The 11,335-nt window shown below is 31.8% G+C and overlaps 1 protein-coding gene across 2 annotated transcripts; it reads right to left on the bottom strand.

Moving 5' to 3' along the window:
* Nucleotides 1-9,020: 9,020 nt before the first annotated feature.
* Nucleotides 9,021-9,990, bottom strand: LOC147394939 (uncharacterized). 2 transcript variants are annotated; one of them, XR_015181652.1, is made up of 3 exons: nucleotides 9,789-9,990; nucleotides 9,401-9,679; nucleotides 9,021-9,232 (listed from the first exon to the last, which is right to left on the bottom strand). XR_015181652.1 is itself a non-coding variant. In XM_086454476.1 (3 exons), exons 1-2 carry the CDS (start codon nucleotides 9,956-9,958, stop codon nucleotides 9,434-9,436), a joined length of 447 nt encoding a protein of 148 aa, XP_086310602.1. In that variant the 5' UTR covers nucleotides 9,959-9,990; the 3' UTR covers nucleotides 9,021-9,232; nucleotides 9,401-9,433. The 2 variants fall into 2 exon arrangements, 1 of the variants encoding a protein (XP_086310602.1); XM_086454476.1 differs by having other exon boundaries at nucleotides 9,758-9,990.
* Between the last annotated feature and the right edge of the window lie 1,345 nt (nucleotides 9,991-11,335).

Here is an 11,335-nt window from a genome sequence, read left to right as displayed (position 1 = left end):
ATAATTGTTTATTTTATTGGATACATATCTTGTTTTTCTTTTAAAAAAAATAAAATACCAATCTTGATGGGTACTCAATGGGTATCGGGTATTTTTAGGGTGGTTCTAATTTTAAGGATCTTATATCAGGAATCGAATGCAATGGGAACTGGAACCAATATTTTATTTAGGTTCCAATTCTGAGTATATGTAGAACTAATTCCTATCTCTTTCCACTATGTAAAAACTGAAAATTTTGACAAGAAAATTCGACGAGCCAAAGCCCACAAATTTTAGAAAGCGAATTTTAATAGCCTATGACTGTTGAAATTTTTGACGATCCTTAATTTGACAACTTATAGCCATCAAATTTCTCTCATCCTCCATTAATTTAATAGTTTCGATTCATCGAAAAAAAATATTTGACAATGAAAATTTGACACCTCGGTCCGTCAAATTTTATGAAATTCGACATTCTTGGGCTGTCAAATATAGACTCTTTTCATGTTGTGTCTTCATCATTCTTCAAATCTTAAAATGAGATTTTTTTTTTTTTTTTTGACAGGGGAAAATTACATAGGGTCATGGCCCCCACAAATCTTTTAAGAATTATTATTTGTATATATTTCCATGAAGGAACAATCTGAACAAAATTATTTCTAGAGTCATGGCCAGCTCAAACTTTTTATAAATTCTTATTTTTTATATTTACTTGTACAACAATAGGTGGATGTGCAAAGAGTAAGTATAGTCTTACTAACTCAGTAAGAGTTCAAATCTTAGTAAGAGTCGACCTCACCTTATGGCATCTAAAAATATGATTTGATGCCGCAAGGATGTAGAGGACAAAATTATATGCACTTTAAAAAAAAATTAAAAAAACTTATTTTTCATCATTAAATTTTAGTTTTGGGATTTCAATGGGAGTTCAGTAACTTTCCATTTTCAAAATCTTAGATCATGCCAAAAAACTAAAAAGCTTTTTAGATTTTAATCTTATTTTTCCATAAAATCTATAAGGTTGTTGTGTTGGATTGCCATTTTAGTAATCCATTTGAGCTCAATGACCTGTAGTGAGATTAGAAATCTTACCAAGTTAGTAAGGTAAGTGTTTTTCATGTGCAAACATGTATCAAGAGGGCTTATATTTAATTTAAGATATTAATTAAAAAGATTCTAACATTTCATAAAGAAAATGTTAATTTTGTAAATTGAAAACTAACAACGTGTTCGTGTGAGATCCAAATTTGTGTAGCTCCTTTTACTTCGTCTTCTCTATAAAAGTATTCTATTAATTTGGTGAAAGATATTTCTATTTTATTAATTGGTGAAAGTGGTATCATTGTTATTTTATAAAACTTTTAAAAATTAAAAATTCTTAATTTTCCATCTGATTTGTCTTTTTAAAAAGCTTCAGGAACAACTTTGATAGTATCTTTAGATATTGTAAGTATCTATACTAAAGTTGAATAGATATATTTTTGTAAAATGTTTAATGGATTATTAAGTATATTTGACCACTTTTATTATTGAAAAATATATATGTTATTATTTATAATTTTATTTTCATACACTTAGTTTGACCCTTACAAATGAAAGTTTATGGGTCCAATGCCCATGTTTTTAGAATGTAAAATTAGATAGATTTTTACCCCCAATTTATCAATTAAGATATATTTGATTTTTTCAGTCCTATTTTCAACCTAACATTATTTAGCCTTCAAATTGTAAGAGTAAGATACGATTTTTGAGAATTAAAAAATAATATGAATTTTAATTGAAAAATTGATGTCTTTTTAAAAAAGTTTTTTTTTTTTAATTTTAAATATATTTAAATAATGAATAATGCTAAAGTGACCTCAAGCTAGAACCCCATGTCGTACTTCTTGACATGAAAGTGTATAGGAAATACAAATAAAAAAACATCTGTGGTTGCTATCCACTTTCACATCAAGAAGTGCGATATGAGGTTCTAGTTTGAGATCACTCCAACACGACTCTTAAATAATTTATCTAAGAGGTTGAAGATTTTGAAGATGACTGATTTTTGAGAGTTGAAAATGATTGATTTTTGGAAGAAAATTTTACCAAAGGTGTTATTTTTTGAATTGTGTCGGAATAATATTGAAATGTACATTGATTCTCACATTGTCGATGAAAAGCATCTATGGTTTCGTACATATATCCACGTCAGCAATGTGAGAAACAATATACATTTTAATATTACTTCAACATTTTCCTTCTTTTTATTAGAAGTTGAAGGCAAGGGTATTTTACGTCAGTACATAAATTTTTTTTTATAGGAGACTATGGTCAAAGGGTCACATCAACAGTTTGAAAACGCAAGGAGTATCTCTAATATTCATTAAAGGATGGAGGGGTATGTCTAAATAGCCCTAAAATGATAGTGGGCATATTTCATGCCGGTCATGTGTCGTCGTCACATGAAAATCGGGGTCAACGAAGAGGCGATTTGGATTTGTTTTACTCACCATAAACAAGGCGCGACCCGCGCGTGTGTACTTCACGTGGCCGACACGAGCAAGTTTTGGTCATCCACGTGTCTTATTACATCGTGTGAACACCAATTAAACTTCCATCAATTATTCGATATCGTACGGCTATTAAAAAGTAATCATTTATAAAATTGATGCCACCACGTATCACGAGAGATGACTTTGGACCAAGAATCTCGCGTCTACGATAGTTTTCAAGAAAGACCTTACTTGTAATTGGCCTAAGAGTCGCTCTAACCTGACTTCGTAAACGACTAAAGAAGTAACACACATCTTTGGGTGCTGTTTGCAAAAGTTGTCGTGCCAATAGAAATTCTAAAAGAAAACACTCAAATACACTGAATTGAATTTTTTTCCTGCAAAAAATGAATGATTCTTTTTTTTAGTCAGTTTAGTATCATTCATATATTAATGGATAATGACTTAAATGCCCTCATTTTCAATCTATATACTACAATTCGGGAGGTCAGGCCTCCGATTGACATCTCTGATGGGTTTCACCATCTGTCCTAAACTTTCCTTCGATCTTCGACATGAGTTGTTTGAGTAAAAAACTCGTCCACACATGATTTGAAAGAGATAAGCTCCTTTGAATCAACAACTCGGTTGGGTCTCACCATCTATCCTAAATTTCTTTTGATTTTCGGCACAAGCTATATGAGGCAAAAACTTGTCTCACGCACTATTTGGAGACCGACTCCCAATCGAACTCTTCGACCCCACGAAAGTTTCATCATGTTCAATAGGGTAAATAAAAAAAAGGTTAGTCCAATTTTGAACACATGACCAAATGGAACAAAATCTTGTTGCAAGTTTTACCATTGAGTTAACCCCATAAAGGTACCAAGAGTTTTCTTTTCAAAATCATTCATCTTCAATCTCTTCAACCTTTATGCATATTATTTAAAATTTTCAACATTACCTTGAATCCATTACTTTCAATCTTCTCTTAACCTTTTGAGAAAATCCTAGATTTTCTACTCAAAATTCAAAGTCAATCATTTTCAATCCAACCTTTTAATATATTAAACATTATCTCGGTCTATTGTTTTAAATTTAACTTAATCATTTATAGAAAATCCTAGATTTATCTATTCAAAATTACAGCTGTTTTTACTTACCCAAAAATCACATCTTGCGTTGATATGTGAAGGTTGTAGTAGATGTAATCTTAAATTAAAGACGACTAATTTTGTAGATTTTAAGTCAAGGATTGAAGAAAGACAAAAAAGAAAGATTTTTTGCTACCGGTTGAAGACGAGGATACTGAAGTCATTAATTACAATTACTTTAAGAGTCGCGATAATCTGACTACTCCATGTGGCACACTCAATTGACTCTTCTAATGTGACAAGTTCGGGAACCATAGATTTATACCCCTTGGGATACAAAATTGCACTTCCCCGTAAAAAATGTGTATCCCGAGGTGTTCAATTTTACGGTTGCTGAACTTATCACGTCAGGAGATTGGATTGAGTGTGCCATGTAGGGTAGTAAGATTATCACGATTCTTAATTTATGGTATGAATAGACGTTATGTGAAGAAAGAAAAGTTGCCAAGATGATAGAGGGTGAATTTCATCTCTCACCAAGAAAAAAAATTAGTTGGGTCATTTGTTCCTGACACTGCAACTAATTGATCAGCCTTTTTGTAGAACTGACTTGGGCTTGGGCCTGAGTCTCAAAACATCAATATGGGACCAAAACAATCATATATTTTCGTAAAATTCTACCAATAAGGGTCTAGCAGATTAAATTGACGAATTAATGAATTAATCAATAATTTTTTGATTAAATGATAATGTTTTTATTCTTTATGATTGAATTTTTATTTTTTTATTTTCTTCAATATTCAAATCTAAAGAACAAGGCAGAATTTATAAGGATATTGAACATGATGGGTTTTGATTAAAAAAAAAAAAAAAATCATTTATGTACCCTTTGAAAATTTCTGATTTAAAAAAAAATATATATTTCATGAAATAAGGAAATTTTTTAAAAAGAATTGCACCAACCAGGAATTGAACCCGGGTCTGTACTGTGGCAGGGTACCAATGATCATGTTCCTCTTAGACAAAATGGTCAAAAATTGATTATATTTACCTCAAATTATACTTAAGCCAAGTTGCCTTCGAGACAAAGATCATAGTTGACCGAGTTCAGATTTAGCAATTATTCGACAGAGGTTCAGTTCGATTAATTCATATAAGTTCATGAAAGTTTCATAAAAAAAAACCAAGAATATTTTAGAGATTATACAAATGATGCTTTGGGTTTCTTCCCCGAATCCATCATTTTCAACCTAAATGAAAATCTTATCTTGTTCTTGATATTTGAATAATGAAGAAAATAAAATTTCCATGAAAGATAAAAATAATACATATTCCATTAATTGATAAATTAATTCTCCAATTAATCTACTGACCCTTTATTCAGAGAATTTTATGATATATATATATATTTTTTAAATCAAAAATTTTTGTGACTATGATCAAGACGACTCAAATATCAAACAAGTCAATGTGATTGATGATTCAAATTTACTATCTTGCCTTCGAGACGAGGATGACTTGCCTGAGTCAACTCGATCATTTTCGAAACCATTGTAAACATGTGTATAATTCATATTCCATTAATTAATAAATTGATTCACCAATTTAATCTATTGATCCTTTATTCCGAGAATTTTATGATTTAAAAAAAAAAAATCAGAAAATTTTGTGACTATGATCAAGATGACTCAAATATCAAATAAGTCAATGTGATTGATGATTCAAATTTACCATCTTGCCTTCTAGACGAGGATGATTTGCCCGAGTGAACTCGATCATTTTCGAAACCATTGTAAACATGTGTAAATCATTCCTAAGTGGACCCTTCTCCCAACACACGGCTAATGTGAAATTGGGAGCACTTGGACTTAAAGACTTTACGTGATCCTCTTTTATTTTCATTTTTTCTCCAATTTCACATGCCTCCTATTACTAAACTATGGATATCAATCGAATTACTTCAACCTTATTTGTGGAGTGAAAATAATAATAATAATGGAGTGACCTCAAGATTGACCTCAATTCACACTTTGCTGATGTGAGGTGCTCACAGAATCGTAGATTCTTTTCACTCATATCTCAATGAAAAGCATCTATGATTTGTATCCACATCAGCAAAGTGTGAATTGAAGTCACGTCGACACGACTGAGAAAAATAGCTAGCCACTTGATTCATTGTTTGTTTCCCTCTAGGAGAATTCAATGGTGCATCGAGCAAAATCCACACGTGATAGAAGCCGATGATATCCGTGCAACCTTCCAAACTTAAGCGCTTCATGTACCTCTCGGAGTTCAATTAAAATTACTTTTCAAAAACTACAAAAATAAAAAAATCCTTGAATCAATATTTTAAATTACAAATAAATCCTTTCGTTACATATGCGTTTGCACATGCCTCATGCTAGTTTATTCTAAATTTTGCCCAATTATTCGCTTTCCAAGTATTAGAAAGTATTTTAGCAAACAACAAGCCCAATTAACATGTCATACCCTTTTTTCAAATATATATATATATATATATATAGGGTGGGGTTCCCATGACACACATTGCGACAACGTGTTTGTCTTATATGGGAAAAAATGTTTGGAATGGGCTGATTTTTTGTGAGGATGATCTCAGTGATGAGGGGATCATCCTGGCAAAAAATCATCCCATTCCAAAAATTTTAACCCCATCAAAATTGATTTACAAAAATTGGACGGTCTATAATTTTTCAACAAAAATTGGACGGTCTAGAAGTTTCATAATGAGCTGATTTTTGGCAAGGATGATCTCCTCACCATAGAGATCATCCTCACAAAAAATCAGCCCATTCCAAACATTTTTGCTCATATAAGACAAAACACGTTGTCGCAATGTGTGTCGTTTGAACCCGACCCATATATATATATATATATGGAGCGGTTCAGCAGCCCCATTAAGGTGCCCCATATGGTGCCACGCATTTTTCAAAACATGGGTTACAAGCTTTGAAATTAGCTGATTTTTTGTGAGGATGATCTCTTCACCGTAGAGATCATCCTTACAAAAAATCAGCCTATTCCAAAACTTGTAACCCCAAAAGTGATTTACAAAAAATGCGTGGCACCATATGGGGCACCATAAGGGGCTGCTGAACCGCTCCCATATATATATATATATGGATTAGGATCCATATACACATAAAGCTACAATGTGTTTTGTCTTATATGAGAAAAAATGTTTGGAATGAGCTGATTTTTTGTGAGGATGATCTCTATGGTGAGGAGATCATCTTTGCCAAAAATCAGCTCATTATGAAACTTCTAGCCCCATGTTTACAAGTTGAAAAATTTTAAACCGTCCAATTTTTGTAAATCACTTTTGATTGGGTTAGAAGTTTTGGAATGAAATGATTTTTTGCAAGGATGATACCGTCACCACAGAGATCATCCTCACAAAAAATCAGCCCATTCCGAACCTTTTTAATCATATAAGACAAAAATGTTGTAGCTTTATAAGTAGCTTTATGTGTCTACAAAACCCGACCGTGTATATATATGTGGGAAATGTTCAGCACCAAACATTTTGGCAAAACATTTTTCAAAACATGAGTTAGAAGTTTTGGAATGGGCTGATTTTTGGTGAGGATGATCTCTACGGTGAGGAGATCATCATCACCAAAAATCAGCCCATTCCAAAACTTCTAACCCTATCAAAAATGGTTTACAAAAAATTGACGGTCCACGATTTTTCAACTTGTAAACATGGAGATAAAAGTTTTGGAATGGGCTGATTTTTGGAGAGGATGATCTCCTCACCGTAGAGATCATCCTCACCAAAAATCAGCTCATTCCAAAACTTCTAACCCATGTAGGACAAAAATGATTGGTTAAAATGTTGGCCAAAATGTTTGATGCTGAACAGGACCTGTATATATATTTAACATCTAATGTACAAGAGATAAAATTAAATAAATACAAGTACACATAATACCTTGTTTGGTAAAAACATTTCATTACCATTTGGGGGCTATCCCCAATCTTCTAAATATTTTCTAAATACATATCCATGGGTTTTAAAACTACCCAAAAGATTTTCCCAAAAGTCATCAACTTGGTTACAAAACCAAAGATCTCTTTAAAGACATTTAGGTACCATTATTCTTTGAAATAAAAAGAAAAAGTTATTATGTCATCAGTTTGATTACCCTGGGTGAGAGTATGCAAATAACCATAACATTCTTTATTGAAGGCTGATATGACCTTTTCAAAAATTACAAAATTGGATATAAAAAAATTATTTACAAAACTGGTTATTTTGTAAATGACTTTGTTGCTTTTTTTTTTTTTTTTAAATAGATTAAATTTAAAAATTGTTGCATTTTATTTTTTAATAATAATATTTGGGCCAATCTTATCATAGTTTCCTACTAATCATAGGTGGCACTTTCTATTCATGATCTTGAGGAATAGTTTTAATTTTACTATCTTTTTCTCTCATTTTTTTTATAAAAATATCCCTCTAATTTTATTATTTTTACCCTTACGCCCCTCCTCCCTGCCTTCTTCCTCTTTTTTTTTTTTTTTTTCTTTTACCGTATTGTCTTTCCACTTTTACTACCCTAAATCCCAAAGAGGCTGTGTCTTACATATTCATAGGTTAATTAATAACGAATAATGCAGAAGTGACCTCAGATGCTTTTCATTGAGATACGAGTGAAAGCATCTATGGTTCCTATCCACTTTCAAGTTAAGAAGTGCGATATGAGGTTTCAGCTTGAAGTCACTCCAACACCACTAATTAATAAATTTTCTGATTAATTCATCAATTCACCCATTTAATCGGCTAATCCCTTATTTGTAGAATTATATGAATTTTTAAAAGATAATTATATATTTTTTTTCTTTTTCACTTGCTCAAGTTGTCTCAAATAACAAACAAGTGAACTCGACCAGTTTTGAAACAACCGTGAACATGTGTAAATCATGTCCATGTGGAGCCTCCACCCAACAACACAACACAGGCCAATGAGAAAATGAGAAATTGTGATCCAATGCTCAGTGTGATGTTCACGACATGACTAGGACTAATATATGTCATATTTTACAAAAAACGACAGGCCAAAGTCGTCGTTTTTTAAGAAAAATGACGGCATCGCAAGAGCAGTTGTAAATAATGATGTCGTTTTTAGTGAACGACGGTTGGCACGTGTCAACAAAGTGTTGTAAAAAACGACGGTTATGGTCTGTAAAAAAAAATGACGGCCCAACCCATCATTTTTTTTTATCAATTTTAAATTTAATTAGTAGCTATAAACGACGGCTTAAAGCCGTCGTTTTTTTGTCAAACATTTTTTTTTATTTAACCATCATTGTTTGTCATTTTTTATATTTTTCACCTGAAAAAAAAATGACAATTTTCATTTGACAGAAAATTGAAATTTAACAAAATAAATAAATACACCAAAAAAAACAAAAATTTACATTTTTCAAATGAAAACGATTTTCCTTCAAATTTTACATGTGCAATCATAATCCAACATGCCCCGTTTTCATGATGTCGATTTTAATCCACATTCCAATGTTTAAAATAGTTTCTCAAAAAATATCTTCTACTAACTTCATTTCACTTGTAGAAATCAAAACCAACATCTGTCTTTCTCGGTCCACTTAAGCACAAAAGCCGAGTATACATTCCTACTTCTTGCGACATATTACCGAAATCTGTGGTTGAAAAATTAAAAAACATTGTCAAGTAATTATGCAAGAAAGATAAATATACCAAATTACAAAATAAAAGAATTCTCATAACTATCATTGTCAAACATTTAATTATTTTATTATAATTTTTTATGTTTAGTGTCTATCTACAATATAAAACAAGAAAAATACCTTTGTTCAGTTAAACTCTATTCGAAATTTGGGCTAATCTATAATATCACCGCATGTCAAATCAACGAATGTTCCTTCTCCACTTTGTAGAATCACATTCCCATCAAGGACCTCATCTATAAGAATATCGTAACTATCTGAATCTGCATTAAATGCACCTATCACTATTCCTTCGACAACACAATCATGTGATCGTTGTAAGCGATTCACCTTACAAGGACCTGTCTGTATGCTTGGTGGATTAGAATGTGACTCATGATGTGGAGAATCAGGCCTTACCTATAAAATCATGTAGACAATATCATTGCAACAATAGAAGTTCACTCATCTATCAAAAGTAAAATGCCAATGTTGTACCTGTGAAAAACTGCTGAGATTGGTGGAAGACCGCATTGGTGTCCTAGTAGAAAATTTTGATTGTTGTAAAGTCTCATTCATCTTTTGCACCGCTTCCGTCAACTTATCCACTCTATTATGAAGGATTGTCGTCTCATACGCCAATGCTTGCTTGTAAGGAATTGAAGCACGCACGGAAGTCTTGGAAACACCTGAACCCATTCCCCGAACACGACCCCGACTATCAAGACTACAAACCTGTACAAAAAGTGTATAATATCAATACCTACTAATGATATGATATCATACTTACTAATATCAATGCTTACTACACAACATTATATCATAATTATAAAATATCCTAATTAAAATAATGCACATACAACAACCACGGGGTCATGGTCTAGATCGTTATGTTTATTAGAAGGGTCATTAGCAATCATTTTATTGATGGCCTCCTGCAAAATAAATAATAATTAAGAAATATAAATCATGACATGAGAAAGACAATATATTTATATGAAACAATGACAAGAAAATATCAAAGGCCACATTTGATCTTAGAATCACCTACAACCAATTTTCCCTCAAGATTGACAGTTATGAAACAATGACAACATAATTCATTTTTCCATGACCATTTTCCCTTCAAAATGTTTTCGCTACAACCAACCATACAGACTTTAAGTGTTATTCTTATACAAAACTCATTTTTCCTCATAACATATTTCACCCATGTTTGATCAGGCATTTTGCATGGCACATTGGCTGCAATTTCATTCGTACTTGACTGATAAATATCCATCAGTCCATAGAGAAGCTCTTACAAGAGATACAACATGACCACCCATGGTGGCAAGCACAAGTGCCCATAGATATATATGTTTTTAACATGTTGTTGTTTTTTACACTTTAGAAATTTGGGAAGGCATTTTGGGAACTCATATCGACTTCATGGTCTTCAAGTGATTGAACAATAATGCTAAAGGATGTGTTAGACCTGCGCCTTTCACCTCCTACCGACCAACAATTTGAAGACAAAATTTACTTTCTATGAACTAAGTTTTTCATAGTTTCATCTTGTAATTGAATGGCAAAAATTTTGTTCACTAAATGCCCTTATTTTTGTTGTATTTAAGGAATATATGTTATTAATAGTACGAGGAGAATGGCCAATAGTGTGGGTCCCGGAAGTATATTTGTATGAGTGGTTATAATATTGTTTCCTACTAATCATATGTGGCACTTTCTGTTTGCTACATAAATATTTCTTATAACAACAAATGCTTCAACCATAAGCTTTAAATAAATTGAAATTGAAAACTTAACTTGATAATGGATTATCAAAAACTCAAAAATTAATTGATTTGGTAAAAAACTAAAACCGATTTGATAATAGAAACCCAAAACTTAAAATCGATTGGTAATAAATAAAAACAAAAATGGAAAATGATAACCCTTTTGGTAATAAATCCAAAATCAAAAACTGAAACCGTGTTGATAATGAAACCCAAAATCGATTTGGATTAAAACCTAAATCGAAAATTGATCTGATTTGGAGATCTATTTGATCACACTATTCACAAAATTGAAATTGAT

Source organism: Akebia trifoliata, chromosome 9 (genome assembly GCF_017979445.1).
Source record: "Akebia trifoliata isolate Shusen 1 chromosome 9, ASM1797944v1, whole genome shotgun sequence".
Lineage (NCBI taxonomy): Eukaryota > Viridiplantae > Streptophyta > Magnoliopsida > Ranunculales > Lardizabalaceae > Akebia > Akebia trifoliata.
This window is presented reverse-complemented; position numbering and strand designations above follow the sequence as displayed.

Excerpts from the sequence above, each read along its gene's own strand:
- LOC147394939 (XM_086454476.1), bottom strand. The coding sequence starts at position 9,958 with ATGGGTTCAGGTGTTTCCAAGACTTCCGTGCGTGCTTCAATTCCTTAC. Across the intron at positions 9,680-9,757 it reads ATCTCAGCAGTTTTTCACAG|GTAAGGCCTGATTCTCCACA; the intron begins GTACAACATTGG and ends ATGATTTTATAG.